The sequence below is a fragment of the Monomorium pharaonis genome, chromosome 3, assembly GCF_013373865.1.
Source record: "Monomorium pharaonis isolate MP-MQ-018 chromosome 3, ASM1337386v2, whole genome shotgun sequence".
Classification (NCBI taxonomy): Eukaryota; Metazoa; Arthropoda; class Insecta; order Hymenoptera; family Formicidae; genus Monomorium; species Monomorium pharaonis.
In genome coordinates this window covers 19643240-19657473 of record NC_050469.1, presented here as the reverse complement: position 1 = coordinate 19657473, position 14234 = coordinate 19643240, and the positions used below count along the sequence as shown (strand labels likewise).

The 14234-nt window shown below is 29.6% G+C and overlaps 1 protein-coding gene across 1 annotated transcript in view; it reads left to right on the top strand.

The window, feature by feature from the left end:
• Nucleotides 1-5926, top strand: part of LOC105836847 (heparan sulfate 2-O-sulfotransferase pipe) — a 28361-nt gene extending 22435 nt beyond the window's left edge. Inside the window, exons 3-8 of the mRNA XM_012681157.3 lie at nucleotides 1063-1136; nucleotides 2606-2815; nucleotides 3382-3461; nucleotides 3541-3822; nucleotides 4037-4191; nucleotides 4457-5926. Of these exons, the coding sequence (XP_012536611.1) occupies nucleotides 1063-1136; nucleotides 2606-2815; nucleotides 3382-3461; nucleotides 3541-3822; nucleotides 4037-4191; nucleotides 4457-4632 (977 nt within the window). The 3' untranslated portion in view covers nucleotides 4633-5926. The remainder of the gene's footprint in view (nucleotides 1-1062; nucleotides 1137-2605; nucleotides 2816-3381; nucleotides 3462-3540; nucleotides 3823-4036; nucleotides 4192-4456) is intronic.
• Nucleotides 5927-14234: the final 8308 nt, after the last annotated feature.

The window sequence follows — 14234 nt, the reverse complement described above, 5'->3', positions numbered from 1 at the left end:
ACCCAAACCACCCGCGTCGAGTTTGAACTTATCCGTCAATGTCCGCGGCGTTTCAAGCCGAACAATCGCGCGAGTTTGCTGGCTAAGTAACTTCGACGCATGTTCCGTACACGCGTAACGGATCACGCGGACTTTGTTACGGTATTTCCGGTGTAGCTCTATACGTCGCACCGAATTCCGACTGTATGTATACGCGTTGGGAAAAGCGTGATAGAGATCTGCACGCGCGTCACGTCAGGGAACAATTCCACCGACATTCGCGGAATACATCATCAGAGATACAAGCACGAGTTTGCAAAACCGTAAGGAAGAATAAACCTGGGAAACTGTTCGAGAACCAACAATTATCACATGTTTTTTGTCTTATAAAATATAAGATAAGTAATTATTTAATTGGCAATATTTTATTAAGGTTCAGCGTTAAACCTTACTATTAAACGTTATAAGACTATAAACAAGTGCGAAAAGAATGTAAATGTCGAATAAATTGCTTGTATTGTAATAATATGTATAACAATAATTCAATCCGTTGAATAAATTAAAGCGACACATTTTTCCTTTGGAAAAATTCCGATTTTACTCTGCTTATATCGTGAAAAAAGAATGAAATTAGAAAAACTCCGACAAGTTTTTGAACATTTTTGGAATCCTATTCTACGAAGCTTTAAACAAAAGTGAAGCTACGCATGTAGGAAATCCCGTCGTTGTGTGTAATTTTCCACGTGACCATGACAGCAGAGGCAAGAATCTCGGCATTTGCTGACTTGCGCGTCCATCAAACGTTAAACGAAGTTATCTTCTTCCGGTGGTGATTTTTCCGAATGACATGACACAAATCCGTCGTGGTTTTCTCCACAATAACAAAGATAAAATTACGATTGCATAGATAGAAAGAAAAGTCGGAATTATTTTTTTTTAATCGGCAGCAAAATTGTTTATAATTTCTCGACAGTACTCCACTCTTCTTCTTTATAGTTGAAGTCTTATAATCATCGTGCCGTTTGTATTAATTTAATTATTAAAATATTTTAATCACTATTAAAAATTCTTATCTCTTTTCAGACGGCATCCAAACAGATTCTGATCCAAACGGTATCGCCCATTATCCAAATGTACAACGTATTCTCGTGGGAAAGGTAATTAACACATTTATCATTTTATACATAGTAAACTATTATTTAATAATTATTAGTATAATACTTTCTCATACTGAAATACATATGTAGAAGAGAATCTTTAGACATGTAAAATTGTCGGCAAATAACTTTTTGCTTTAATAAATAATAGTTTTGTCTTAATAAAAAATAATAAAGCATTAATACCTTACTTGTAATCACAAGGTTATCTTTCTTGTGAAACTATAAAGATTAAGGTCAATATTAAACGATCCTGTATCACTACGATGACTTTCTTAAAGATTCGACCTAAAAGAATCCAGTTACATGTATGCATAACACATTTCTTAAACCGGTAAATTGTTGAGGAATTCAGCCTGGTAGTATTACATGCTGTTTACACGATGTGAGAACAAAATCGAGTTAGATAAGAAACAAGAACAAAGAGATCGAGATATGAATCGTATTCGAAAGAATCTTGAGCGATCTTCACAAATTGCACTTTACTTATTTATTCGAAAACACCCACAATGCAATGGGAAATATTATTTCAAAATTTATCCGCACACTTTCGTCGACGGGAAGAAATTGACAGCAGCTACGAGTAACAGCGAATTTCTAAGAGAGAAAGAAACAGAAAGAAAATTGAAATTCCTGTTTATTCTCGTTCTTTCGCCGATGAGGCGGAAGTGATCCATGGTTCTAGTTTTGCTCATACATATGTATACATTATAGATGTAGAGGCGAATTTTTGCGCCGATCGGATAAATTAGCATGCACGCAACGCGCGACACGTAGATCGCGGGGAGAGAAAAGAAACGCCCGATCGATGTATCGCTGGTGATAAAAATGTACACGGAAGATATAGGATGCGAGGTAAGGAGAAGAGAACGGGTTGCTTATTACCGCGCCGCTGGGTATCGCAATTCGCGACGCGCGCGGGGCAGCTGCCTCGTACTTGCACTTGCGCTTAGCGGCAAACCGTCTTACCTTCGTTCGCCTTATGCCAAGGAATGACTTGCTAATAACACGAATCGTTATCTAACGAGAGGGAATCGGACGTTCCGCCTGGAACAATATGTTCTCTCTTTCGCGGAGAACGGGCAGCCCGCCGATAATGACAGATGAGCGCCGAAAATGAACGGGTAAAGTCGTTCGTAAATTGCACTTCGCGTCCGCAACGTGCAGCCTTCTCCGCATCCTGATTCCTCTGACGCTGCCATCACTCACAGATGTTTCCACGCGTACTTGATTATTCTTAACTTCATTATTGACGTCCCAGAGGGAGGAACGTATACAAGAGCGTAGAGAAGTTTATACACATTGCACGCTGCACTTACTTTATGACTCTAATTGTTCGCAAATGGTATATAAATATCAATTGAAAAACTCAATTGATTTAGCTTTATCGATTTAGGTCACAAGATTCAGTAATGTGATAATTAACGTGGATGCGCCGCTACGTGTTCTTTTTTCTGTCTCTCTTTTAGTATCAGGAGGATCAAGGAGCGCTCGACATTGACGCCCTCAACAACACGAAGAGGGCCGGCCGGGAAGTCCTGTTCTTCAATCGTGTGCCGAAAGTTGGTTCACAAACTTTTATGGAACTGTTGAGAAGGCTGTCGATAAGGAACGCGTTTTCGTTCAACAGGGACCGCGTACAGCGAGTCGAAACCATACGTCTCGCGCCGATCGAGCAGGTACGACGACCTCCGGCAAGAAAGCCCCAATCAATTACCATCAATCGCGCGATGGCAGCCGCTCGCGTAGTAATTACCCGTTTAATTTACAATCTCGTCGCCGCTGGCCCTTACAAGGTGATATAAAAATACGATAACACTGACCGATCCAATGATTCAAGAGTTAACGGTTTTATGTCTGCCACGGTTTCTTCTGTTTTTTTTTTTTTTTTTGTTTTCCTTTTTACTCGGATTTCTCCCGTCTCAACAAAATTAGAAAGAAAAAGAGCAAAGAAAGAGATATGATTAAGTTTTATTTGAAAAAAGATAGGAAATATTACGATAGGATGGTAAGTATCGAGATATTGCATTTAGAATCCTTGCATTTTAAAGGAATGTTGAAAATCAACGTTGATCCTCTTTGAAAAATTTTATTTCCTTATTTACGGGGGTTTATTACGGGGGCCTCACAATAACGAAAATAATAATGAAAGATTAATCACCTTTTGCAATATCCTTCTCAAAGGATTACAGACTCTCTTTGCAGATTATATATAATTTTCATTTAACTTTCTTTATGCTTTCAGCTACATCTCGCCAGGATGGTCAGCAGTTATTCAGAACCGTCTGTTTACGTGAAGCACGTCTGCTTTACTAACTTCACAGAGTGAGTGCCACGAGATTAGCCTTGGCAATTTAAATGATTGCTGCCGTCATTTTCTATTTTCTTACGTCTTCTTCTTCAGATTCCACCTACCAGAGCCGATTTATATCAACATAGTACGCGATCCCGTCGAGAGGGTCATATCCTGGTATTATTACGTAAGAGCGCCGTGGTACTACGTGGAAAGGAAACAGATCTTCCCGGATCTACCGTTGCCCGATCCCAATTGGCTTAAAAAGGACTTCGAGTCGTGCGTATTGAAGGGCGATCGAGAGTGCAGATATTTACAGGGTGAGATTCACGAGGGCATCGGCGATCATCGCAGGCAAACTCTCTTCTTCTGTGGACACAGCGAAAAGTGCACGTAAGAATGTTGCTCGCAAAATATCAAAGAATCCCTTTTGCAATCATTGTATAAAATCAAAGTTTATGATATAAAATAGTTTACAATGAACTTTAGAAATAACATATAACGCTAAATATATATTCAGAGTTATAAGTTCAATACTTTCTAATATTTTCATAACTATTATGAAATGCGACATTTAAAATACATTTCTACATTTCTTTTCCGAAAGTCCTTTTAATACCGTTGGTGCCCTGGAGCGAGCCAAGTTGGCGGTGGAAAAGCACTACGCGGTAGTTGGCGTCTTGGAAGACATAAATACAACTCTCACGGTATTGGAAAACTACATACCACGATTTTTTCAGGGAGCTACCGATGTTTACTATGGTAAGTCATTAATTAATACTTAATCTTTAGCTTAATCAATTATTGATTCATTAACATGTCATAGATAGGTTAAAATATCTACGTAGGCATCATAATGTCCTTTTTATAAATATAATTAGTCGAATCTATTTAGATATTTTAAGAATTGTAAAACTTTATATGTTGCTATTAATGCGCAATAATTATCTTAGTCGTTACATTATTTAATTATTAGAATCAAATTATTCCAACTATGTTATCTGATGAATAATTATTATCTTTTTAGATCAAGTAAATTCTTTTACGAGAATCAATCGGAACTTCTTTAAACCGCCAGTCAGCGAGGAAGTAAAGAATTTGGTGCGCAGCAACTTTACCCGCGAGGTCGAATTCTATCAATTCTGCAAGCAGCGACTTTATAGACAATACAGAGCTCTCAAATTACGGTCGAATGTTCCGTAACTGGCAATCGTGAAGATCTCTGAAAAGACATCTTCTATCTCTATTATCATGCGAAGACAATTATTAAGATGTATAAAAAACATTACGAAGAAGAACACTTTTCAATGCAATTGCATTCATTAGTATTAGTGTTATATTCGATAAAAATTTACAACAAAAGAATAATTGCTTTTGAATAACAGTAATTCACAAAAATGTTATCCTATCAAATATTAAGTAATCACAAAAGAAAATTATTTCAATTATTTCATACAAGAATTAATAATACAATTAATAACGGTATCTGACTAATATCCGATTAATATGACTGTGCTCTATTTGTTCAGTCACAATCACAAATTACTGACAGTTAGATTAAAATTTTAATAATATCTACTTGCCGAAATCACAAGCTCGTAGCATTTTACTGAAGATTACAATAACTCAATTTCACAAGTTAAAGACAAGAAGGAAAATATGTTTTTGTTTTCTTCGCGATCAGCGCAATAATTTTATTTCGTATGGTTGACTCAGGGAAACCTGAGGAGAGAACATACTCTCGTTACATTATCGATTTTTCGATTATAATGATTCCACATCAAAGGCAAAAAGAGAATAATTCGTTCTTCGCGTGAACACTGTGATGATTTAGTTCCATGCGTTTAAGAAAACCCTAAATAAACCTATCGTGAAGAAACAGATTCTTATGATTACGTATCAAATTTTCAAGCCTAACCGATCATCTCATGACATAAGAAGATAATTTGGAAGTCATGTGATGATCCGAGTTTGACGGATTTAGAAGAATCTTGATAGACTTGTGATGAGTCTAATAAGAGAATTGAATAGAAATGCAATTAAAAGAAAAAATAATAATTTGCGTGCGTTTAGAAAAATGTTTGTAAAGTTTCAAGTTGCGGTGAAAAATGATGTTTTTCACGAAACTTACAATAACGTGGATGCATCGCGCGATCCAGAAATAGGGACACTCTCAACGTGCCGAGCAACCACTTGCGATTAGACGTCATGTTGCTATTTTTTTAATAGACGTCACGAGTTACATGCAAGTTCCAGGCACATTTATCACTGTAGGGATATTTCGCGTTAATTAATAGCGTTCACAATGATTTTTCTCGCTGGCGACATAGGAAAGACTGATAAAACAATGATATTTTTTTATCGCGGAATGTTTACGATCACAGAGAGAAATGTACAGGGTAATGATTAGAATATATTGCTTTATAAGAGAAAAATACATTTGTACTCTCATCGACTTACGATTATTTGAAATAAAACGCTGCCATTTAAAAAGCAACGATTCTTTTCTCCTCTTATTAAATTATCTCACCATTTAATTATTCGTTAATGCATCTTTTGTGTATCAAATTGGTTATAAATGCTGTATTTAATTGCCAATTAATATCTAGATACAATAAGCTCCAATGTCTTTCAAATAAAACATATTTAGATATTTAAATATTAATAAATGTTAAATGTCAATTTCTCATATCAAAAGTCTAGTGTAGCATTCACCATTTTAACGAAGAGTATATGTGCCAAGTTACACCTCCACATCCGGCGACAAAATCAGAAGTTCAAGACTATAGCGTTACTTTTATTTCGGACACGCATCACGCGTACCACGACATTTAAGCATGCAATTTTATGTATTTTCAAATAAGCTAATATAAATTTTATTTAGCATTTATAGTTTTAATATGTAATGTGACTTACAATTAATATTTGAACTTCTTGTTAGCATAAATAAGATTAAAAGGTTTTCTCTTTCAAAAATAATTTTCTCTGGTTGTAGAACAAGAAAAAAGCTATAAATCCATTTTTTATTTATTTTACAATAATATGGAGAACAAATATTATATATATTATACATACAAATATATATATGTGTGTGTCTGTATATATGTATATACATATATGTTTGCTCTTCATAACATTCAATCTTAAGCGCATATTCAATTTCTACGAAGATGTATTTATAACGTATCTATTCATCGAAAAAAAATTCATTAATGATTGGAAGATTGATATTGAAGTTATACATACATGTATATCACTTTGTTTATACGTCAAGCAAATTGTACAAAAAAATTGCAGTAAATATAGAATCAAGATTTGATTATGAAAACGTATAAAGATAGGTGTAGTGTTAATACGCATTAACGTAACCATTTCGATTATTTTACATCTCATCTCTTTTTTTTTAATAACATAAATAATATTCACGTTCTTGACGTGAAAAACATTCGATAGCTCGACTTATCCCAGAATATATCTACATAGAAAAATATATTACATAGTTTGGACTACAATACTACTAATCGACGTTGTCTTGGACATAGAAATACTTGCAAAGTGACATGACTCAATTAATAATGTAATGATTAGGTAAATATTTAGGCACATTTTTCATCGGTCCATTGATCCATACGTTCCTATTAACAATATGCGTCAGCTGCGTGTTATAAAAATTGGATAACTGTAAGATTTTCTATAGAAATTAATATACTAATTGCTGCTGATCTAGAAATGTTGGATAGGACGGATGATACATGGACGGTACTGACATACGTACACTCTCTCATAGTCTCATTTATATTTGAAAATTTATGCAATTTTCAGAACTACATAAAAGATATAAAGTAATTCAATGCAATTTCTATAAATGTTCTTTCTTCAGTTATTTTTAATTCATTAATTTAATTAATTTAATTAATTTCATATTTTATATTTGCTATTGATAATATGAAATTTTTTACGATTATATAACGTCATAAAATAATGATTAACGATTTCTATTTTTCTTGCTTCAATTAATTTGATTAATGGAAAAAATTGAGCTATCATCCGCAAATAAAAGAAAAATAGAAAAAAATTTTTAATTAGATTATTTCGAATATAAAACAATATTCCTTCTATTCTATCACAAATTATTTGGCAAATTCAAACTGAAATTTATTATTTTCGTAAAAAGTTATCAATAATAAATTTATTCTTAAATTTAAATTCTATTAAATCAATCAAAATTAATCAAAAAGTTATTCAGTTATATTCTGAAATGATCTGTAATTGGCTAACAGTCTATTTCACAATGTTGTACAATTATATAACTATTGATGTCATATTTCATGAATTTGTTTTCTATTAACCGCGACATATCAAACACACAACAGTATTCGGAACAGGAGTAAAACTGTCGAAAATGTTTCTTGATCGTTCTTCTACGTCCAAGACCGACGCCGTTACGAAGCGATTAAGATAAGTATACGTACTTATAAACGGAGACTAACAAAAATAGTTCGTCCTACATATACGCCGATCACATGCCAAATCTCTCAAGTATCCTTCTAGACGTGTTGTAGAATGTATTGTACTGTGAATTGCTTTAATCGCATATGTATATCACAATGCTTCTCATGCACAACTTTTCTTCACGATATTCATTTCGCGCACAATATATTTTCTTAAAAATGGCCAAAAAATCGATATTAATCTTCATTCTTCAGACATAAATTATGTCTTCAAAATAATTAGACAAAAAATGTTTTAAAAAATACATTTTTTCGGGGTTATCGTTACATCAATGATACCTCGAAGGCCTGTTATTAATTAATGTAGCTATATGTACTATATACTACATCAAATCTAGTATTATGAGTATTATGATATAATAAGCAAATATGACAGCGTTATCTCGAAATCGATCTACGATCTAAGAAAAAAAAGCAAATGCGTTTTTGCAAGTATATGATATAAAATATATGTCCTTTTACTTCCAAATCGCAAAGAAAAGCAGAATATTTTCGATTTCGAGATATATCTTAAAGTAACATAAATTTAAAAAATAGCGATTAGTTTCATTCATGCATCAATAATCATCAATATCTTATTGCCCGTTAAAATAATACAAAATAAAAGAAACCCAAATAAATTGTTATAGGATTCATATATGTATAGTCGTTGTAACTGTGTCCATTCGTTTCGAAATACTTCGCGCAGAGACGGAGTATAACAGAATTAATTCAGTGGTCAAAAAAAATAATTTTTATAGTCCCTAGCATTAATTCTATAATTAATTATTGCTAATCCCAGTTACATAGTATTATTGTTGATAACAATGAGGATTGCTGATAACAATCTTTAGGAAAATATTTTTCATTGATATAACTGTTCTCAAAATGTTTACTAGAAGTGTATATTGTGTGCGGTCTTATGATTATTTTTTACAATCCTCTAATAATTTACTTCTGTAAATAGCATACACTTTTCATAAATAACAATATTTATCGACATACGATATAGCATCTTTGCATTGTTATTAACACACTCATATTTATATATTTTATACATAGAGTAAAATATGTATTAAAAAAGAAAGTAAGATAATTGACAGTATTTTACATTAACTTTTTTTTTACACAAAAGTATAAATAAATTTTTAATTTTATTGTTATTTATGTTAATATAAAAATATAGTAATAAAATATTGTAAAAAAACATTTATTTAATTTTCAGTGCGTTAATTTTTAAATTATATATACATATAGAGCATTCCATGTCAAGTAAATCACCCCATTTTCGTTAGGCCGGACACTTTTTTTTAACCTAACGCGGCTTAAAATTTTCCTTGCTATCTCTACTTTATTTCCCTCAAATTTTAAGTTGTGATCTCAACGGGTTCAAAAATAGCGCTTCGATCTTTCTCGAAATTCGGAGCATGAACTCTATGCTCCACGTATCTAGGTGACGTCAAAGACGTAATTTAACGAGTTTGGCGGTTAAGAATTCGAGATGTAAGGGTTCGAGGTTTACTTAAAATGTTCTTTATAATTAAAAATTTGCTTCACTTAAAAAAAATTTTTTTAAGTAAAAAAATTTAAAATTTTAGGGAAATAAAATAGAGATAATAAGAAAAATTTCAAGCCGCGTTAGGTTAAAAAAAAGTGTCCAACTTGACAAAAATGGAGTGATTCACTTGACATGGAATACTCCATATACATATATATTGTATAAATTTTTTAAACTAAATAAAAAAAATTATACTTTTAACAATATATAGAACCAAAAATACAAAAAATTCTTTAATAAATATATGTATAAAGATCTTATCTGAATAATCGGATCGCGTAGCAAGTAATAAACACTGAAAATATTTGCTAATGACATAATAATTTTGTAACATTTAATTAATATGCAAAATTCTATAGGTAACAATTAAAAAATTGTCAAATTTTTTACCTTAATTATCTTACTTTATCCTCTGTATTAACACTTTACATTATACAGCAAAATATTCTGTTAAGGAGTTTAAGTTTATAAATACACTATACGCCAAAAAAATCTAAAGGCAATATGGTCTAACAACACAAAATTATTAGTTTGTTTCATGTGTGTACATATCGCATGTCTCAATAATGGTGGTCGCACTTATCATTCGGTAGTTAACTTTTATCAGCGTTTGTAAATTGATGTTATCAAAAAATATAATTTATTCACAACAGGTCATTAATTCCAAAATTACACATATACAACATTATCAAAAATTTGAAAAAACATAAAATAAAAATTTATGAAAAGTTCACAGCAATAGATACTCTGATACAATAAAAAAATATTTATACATACACGTTAAAATAATAAGAAAACAATAACTTTTAGCGCATATTATTTAAGTATATATTTAATTTTATTTCATAAAACATCCAAAAATAACAAAAAATATTAAAGAAATAATAATAAATTTACATTATCATACTTTTTAAGCTCAATTAAATAAAATAATTTATTTGTTAAAACACGAAAAAAATACATCTGAAAAACACATAACAATAAAATTTAAAGATAAAGATGCTAAAATATTTATATTCTAATTCGCGATTACAAAAATGTAAAGCAGTATAACAAAAAATTGAAATCAATGCGAACAATAAAGAAGTACAATCAATTGCATTCCAAAGATGACACAGTCTCCAATTATAAAATTAGAAAAAATTTATCGAAAGTTTTAAAAAGTATCCGCGATGTCCATCCGCACAATAAACACATTTTCAATACGAGAAAGATATTATAATTAATAATGATATGTACACAGATTATCATAAAAACAATAATAATTTTCATAATATAAATTATACTGAAAAAATAAAGTCAGTCAATAAAAGACACTCCTGCCACCAATACTGATGCTACCTGTACACACGTATGCATGTATAATGTAATATATGTACAAAATAACATAATATATACGTTCTCAAGTAAAATTCTTTTTATACAGTCTCCATCATAATAAAATATCAGTCTAAAAGTGCCATTTGCAAAAACGAATATAAACGTGACGTTAAATTATCTAGCTTATTTGCTCTGTACATATATTACTTTTTCATATTTATAAATTGTTTACTTTTCAACATTAAGTAATAAAATTAATTTCTTTTCAGAGTAAATTTGGCAAAGAGAATAGGCGATTGAAAACGGTAAAAATATTAGTTATATCAAATTGAGATATTGCTACATCTTTAAAGACATCGATTAAATTTCAATCGCACATTTTAGTCAATACCGAATACAATTTTATTTAAAAAAAATTAAATATCTCCACACTGAAAAAAATAATAAATTCAAGAAATTTTTATTTAGGCCTAGTAAGTTTTTTCTTAATAGTGCAAGAAAATTATTTTCTTATTTTAAAACATTACATTTATTACACTGAAAAAAGAATTTATTAATATCCCAAAAATTTTATGTTTACTTAAGAAAATAATTTATTTAAATATAATAAAATATTTATTCAAAAGAAATTATTTTGTTAATCAAAGAGAATAAGTTTTTATAGTTAAAAAATATATTTGTTTAAAAATAACAATTGAATAATTATAATTTCTTTGTTTTTAATAAATTTTGTTAAATCTAAGACGTAGGTATAAAATTTTTTTAAACAAAGAAATATATGCTTTATAATAAACAAAATTGTTTACTAAATCTAAAGAAATCTTTTTTTCTGTGTATAATAGTTATTTATTTGGAAAAAGCTATTAAACACATTTAAATATGTAATCTGCTTCGTTTATTTCAAATAATTTAGTTTTTTATAGCAAATATTTACTTACAAAAATGTAAATACACATTATAATAAACTAAAATATTTATTTATTTCAACCAAAAACATTTCTTTCTTAAAGTAGAAAAAGTATTTATTTAAAACACAATTTTAATATTAAAAAAAGCAATTTTTAGAAAAAAATAGATTACTAATTTCTAAAAAATACTGCTTTAGTTTAAAATTTTTGTTTTAAAATAAAAATATAATATTTAAAGTATTAAAATATTTTCTATATTTAACTAAATATTATCTAAAATGAAATTTTTTATTTACAATTACAAAACACATTTATTAAAATTAAAAAAAGAATAAATAAGTAAGTTAATTTATTTACTTTGAATAAATTCTTTTTCAGTGTATATGTAATATTTTATAAAACATCTACGTAATGTCTAAACTCGTACGACGTCGCTAACAAGAACTAATATTATTATATCAACGTTCGTTTTATTATCGTCTATCGTCGTTGTACATACTGGATAACGCTAACAAAATCGCAGCTATGTGCGATTCCTTTATGCGATCGAAAGAATGATCTATTATCTTTAACTGCGACATAAACTCTGCAAAGATACTCCATAGGAACATATAAACCGTCTAAATGTTCTTAACATTTTCTATCAATTGCATTCAGGCCATTTCATAATTTTTTGAATTCTTAAATGAGTATTTGTTTTCTACTTCGTTGAAAGAATTTTAGCTTTTAAAATTATAATCTCTACACAGAGAGAAAGATTTCTTTAAATTTAATAAACCGTTTTGTTCGACTATTCCAAAGCATATATTTCTTTGTTTCTGATAAACTTTATTAAATCTAAAGAAATCTGTGTAAAATTTATTAAAACCAAAGAAATATATACTTTAGAATAGTCGAACAAAACTGTTTATTAAATCTGAAGAAATCTTTTTCTCTGTGTATCGACTTATTTACAATTACAAATACAATTTGAGGCAAACTATATGACAAGCAGAAATAATTTCCGCAATCTCTTGGAAAATACTTTCGTGAAAAAAATCTTGGAAAGTAAAAATATTTGTTTATTTGACAGTAATCTGACATTAATGTAAGTTTTTTTTTTATATTTCTTAAAAGTACTTCTTAAATCATTTAATATTTCTTGAAAATTAGTCAATATTATCTTGTAAAAACAAAAAAAAAACAGATTTTAAGGGGTTACACCACAAAAGTAAGGTACATATTCATTCTTTTCTATTAAGTCAAAAAATTTGTTAATATCCAAACAAGTATATATCTTTAATATACATGTACAGTCTTTAATATATATGTATATTAAACTTTAAAAAAATTTTTTAATATTATATTCAAAAAATGGCAGCTATGGTGCTCCGGCTTGCAGGCTATCGACTTTAATTGTTGACTTATAAACAAAAAAAAATTTCTTTTAATCTACATTAAATTATCTAATGAAACATGTACGGAATTTAAAAAATATTTTTTTTTTTAATGGTAAGCATTTGAAGTCAAAGTACTGTTTTTATGTGAAAATTGACATGAAAAACGGTTCATAACTTAAAGTTTTCAATTAATAAAAAAATCCGTACGTGTTACTTCGCGGAGTATTGTTTTAAAGATACTGTTAAAATTTCAAATAAACCAAAATTGTTGAAGTTATGCTACAAGCCAATTTGAAAAATACAGTTTCGAGAAAAACGCGTTTAAAGTTTTCAAAACCGATTATTTACCTCTTACACGTACAAGTTTTTAGATTTTAAACTATTTTTAGGTTTCATCAATTAAAACTTGTTTTTAAAACATTAAGGCATCGTTTAAAGGAGTTCTTCTGCTCAGGTCCGGCACAACAAGTGGCACATGAGTTCAAGTAAAGAAAAATGTTCAAATAACCATTTTGTTGCTTTCTTTTGTTTGCTGTATATGATCTAAAGTTAATAATGATGAATACAAGAAAAAATTCGGCTGTAAAGTACTAATTTCATTACTAAAATAATTTTTTTTTAAACTGAGAATAAACATTTTTCACTATTATATCATCCTTAGATAACTAAATACAACAATTTGAAATTCATGTTATATCACTAGCACACATTTACCACTTACGTGCTGTTTTACTTCGATTATTGTAAGCTTTTTTATCTTATCAATTATTTCACTCAAACGAGTAAATGCATCGTTTCAAAAATTTGACAGTACTTTTCTAGATAGTTAAGATGTACTGTTGTAAAGGTTCACTAACATCTGTTCATTACTTCTATGTTTAATACGACAATAAAAACTGAAAAATCCTGAAAATTCATCAATTCCCATAAGAGTCCATGTTAATAAAATATTTAATATCTAAATAACTAGTTAATTCAGCTTTCTGAAATTCTGACAGTCAATTTATATCACTAATTTGAACTTCTCTACAAAATTTCATGAAAATCTGTTTATTTTGATTTAGCAGCAAAACTCCCTTAAAAAATTTTCAATGTTTCAAAAATTCTACAGTGGTATAACCTCTTAAATCTATATTTAATACATATGATA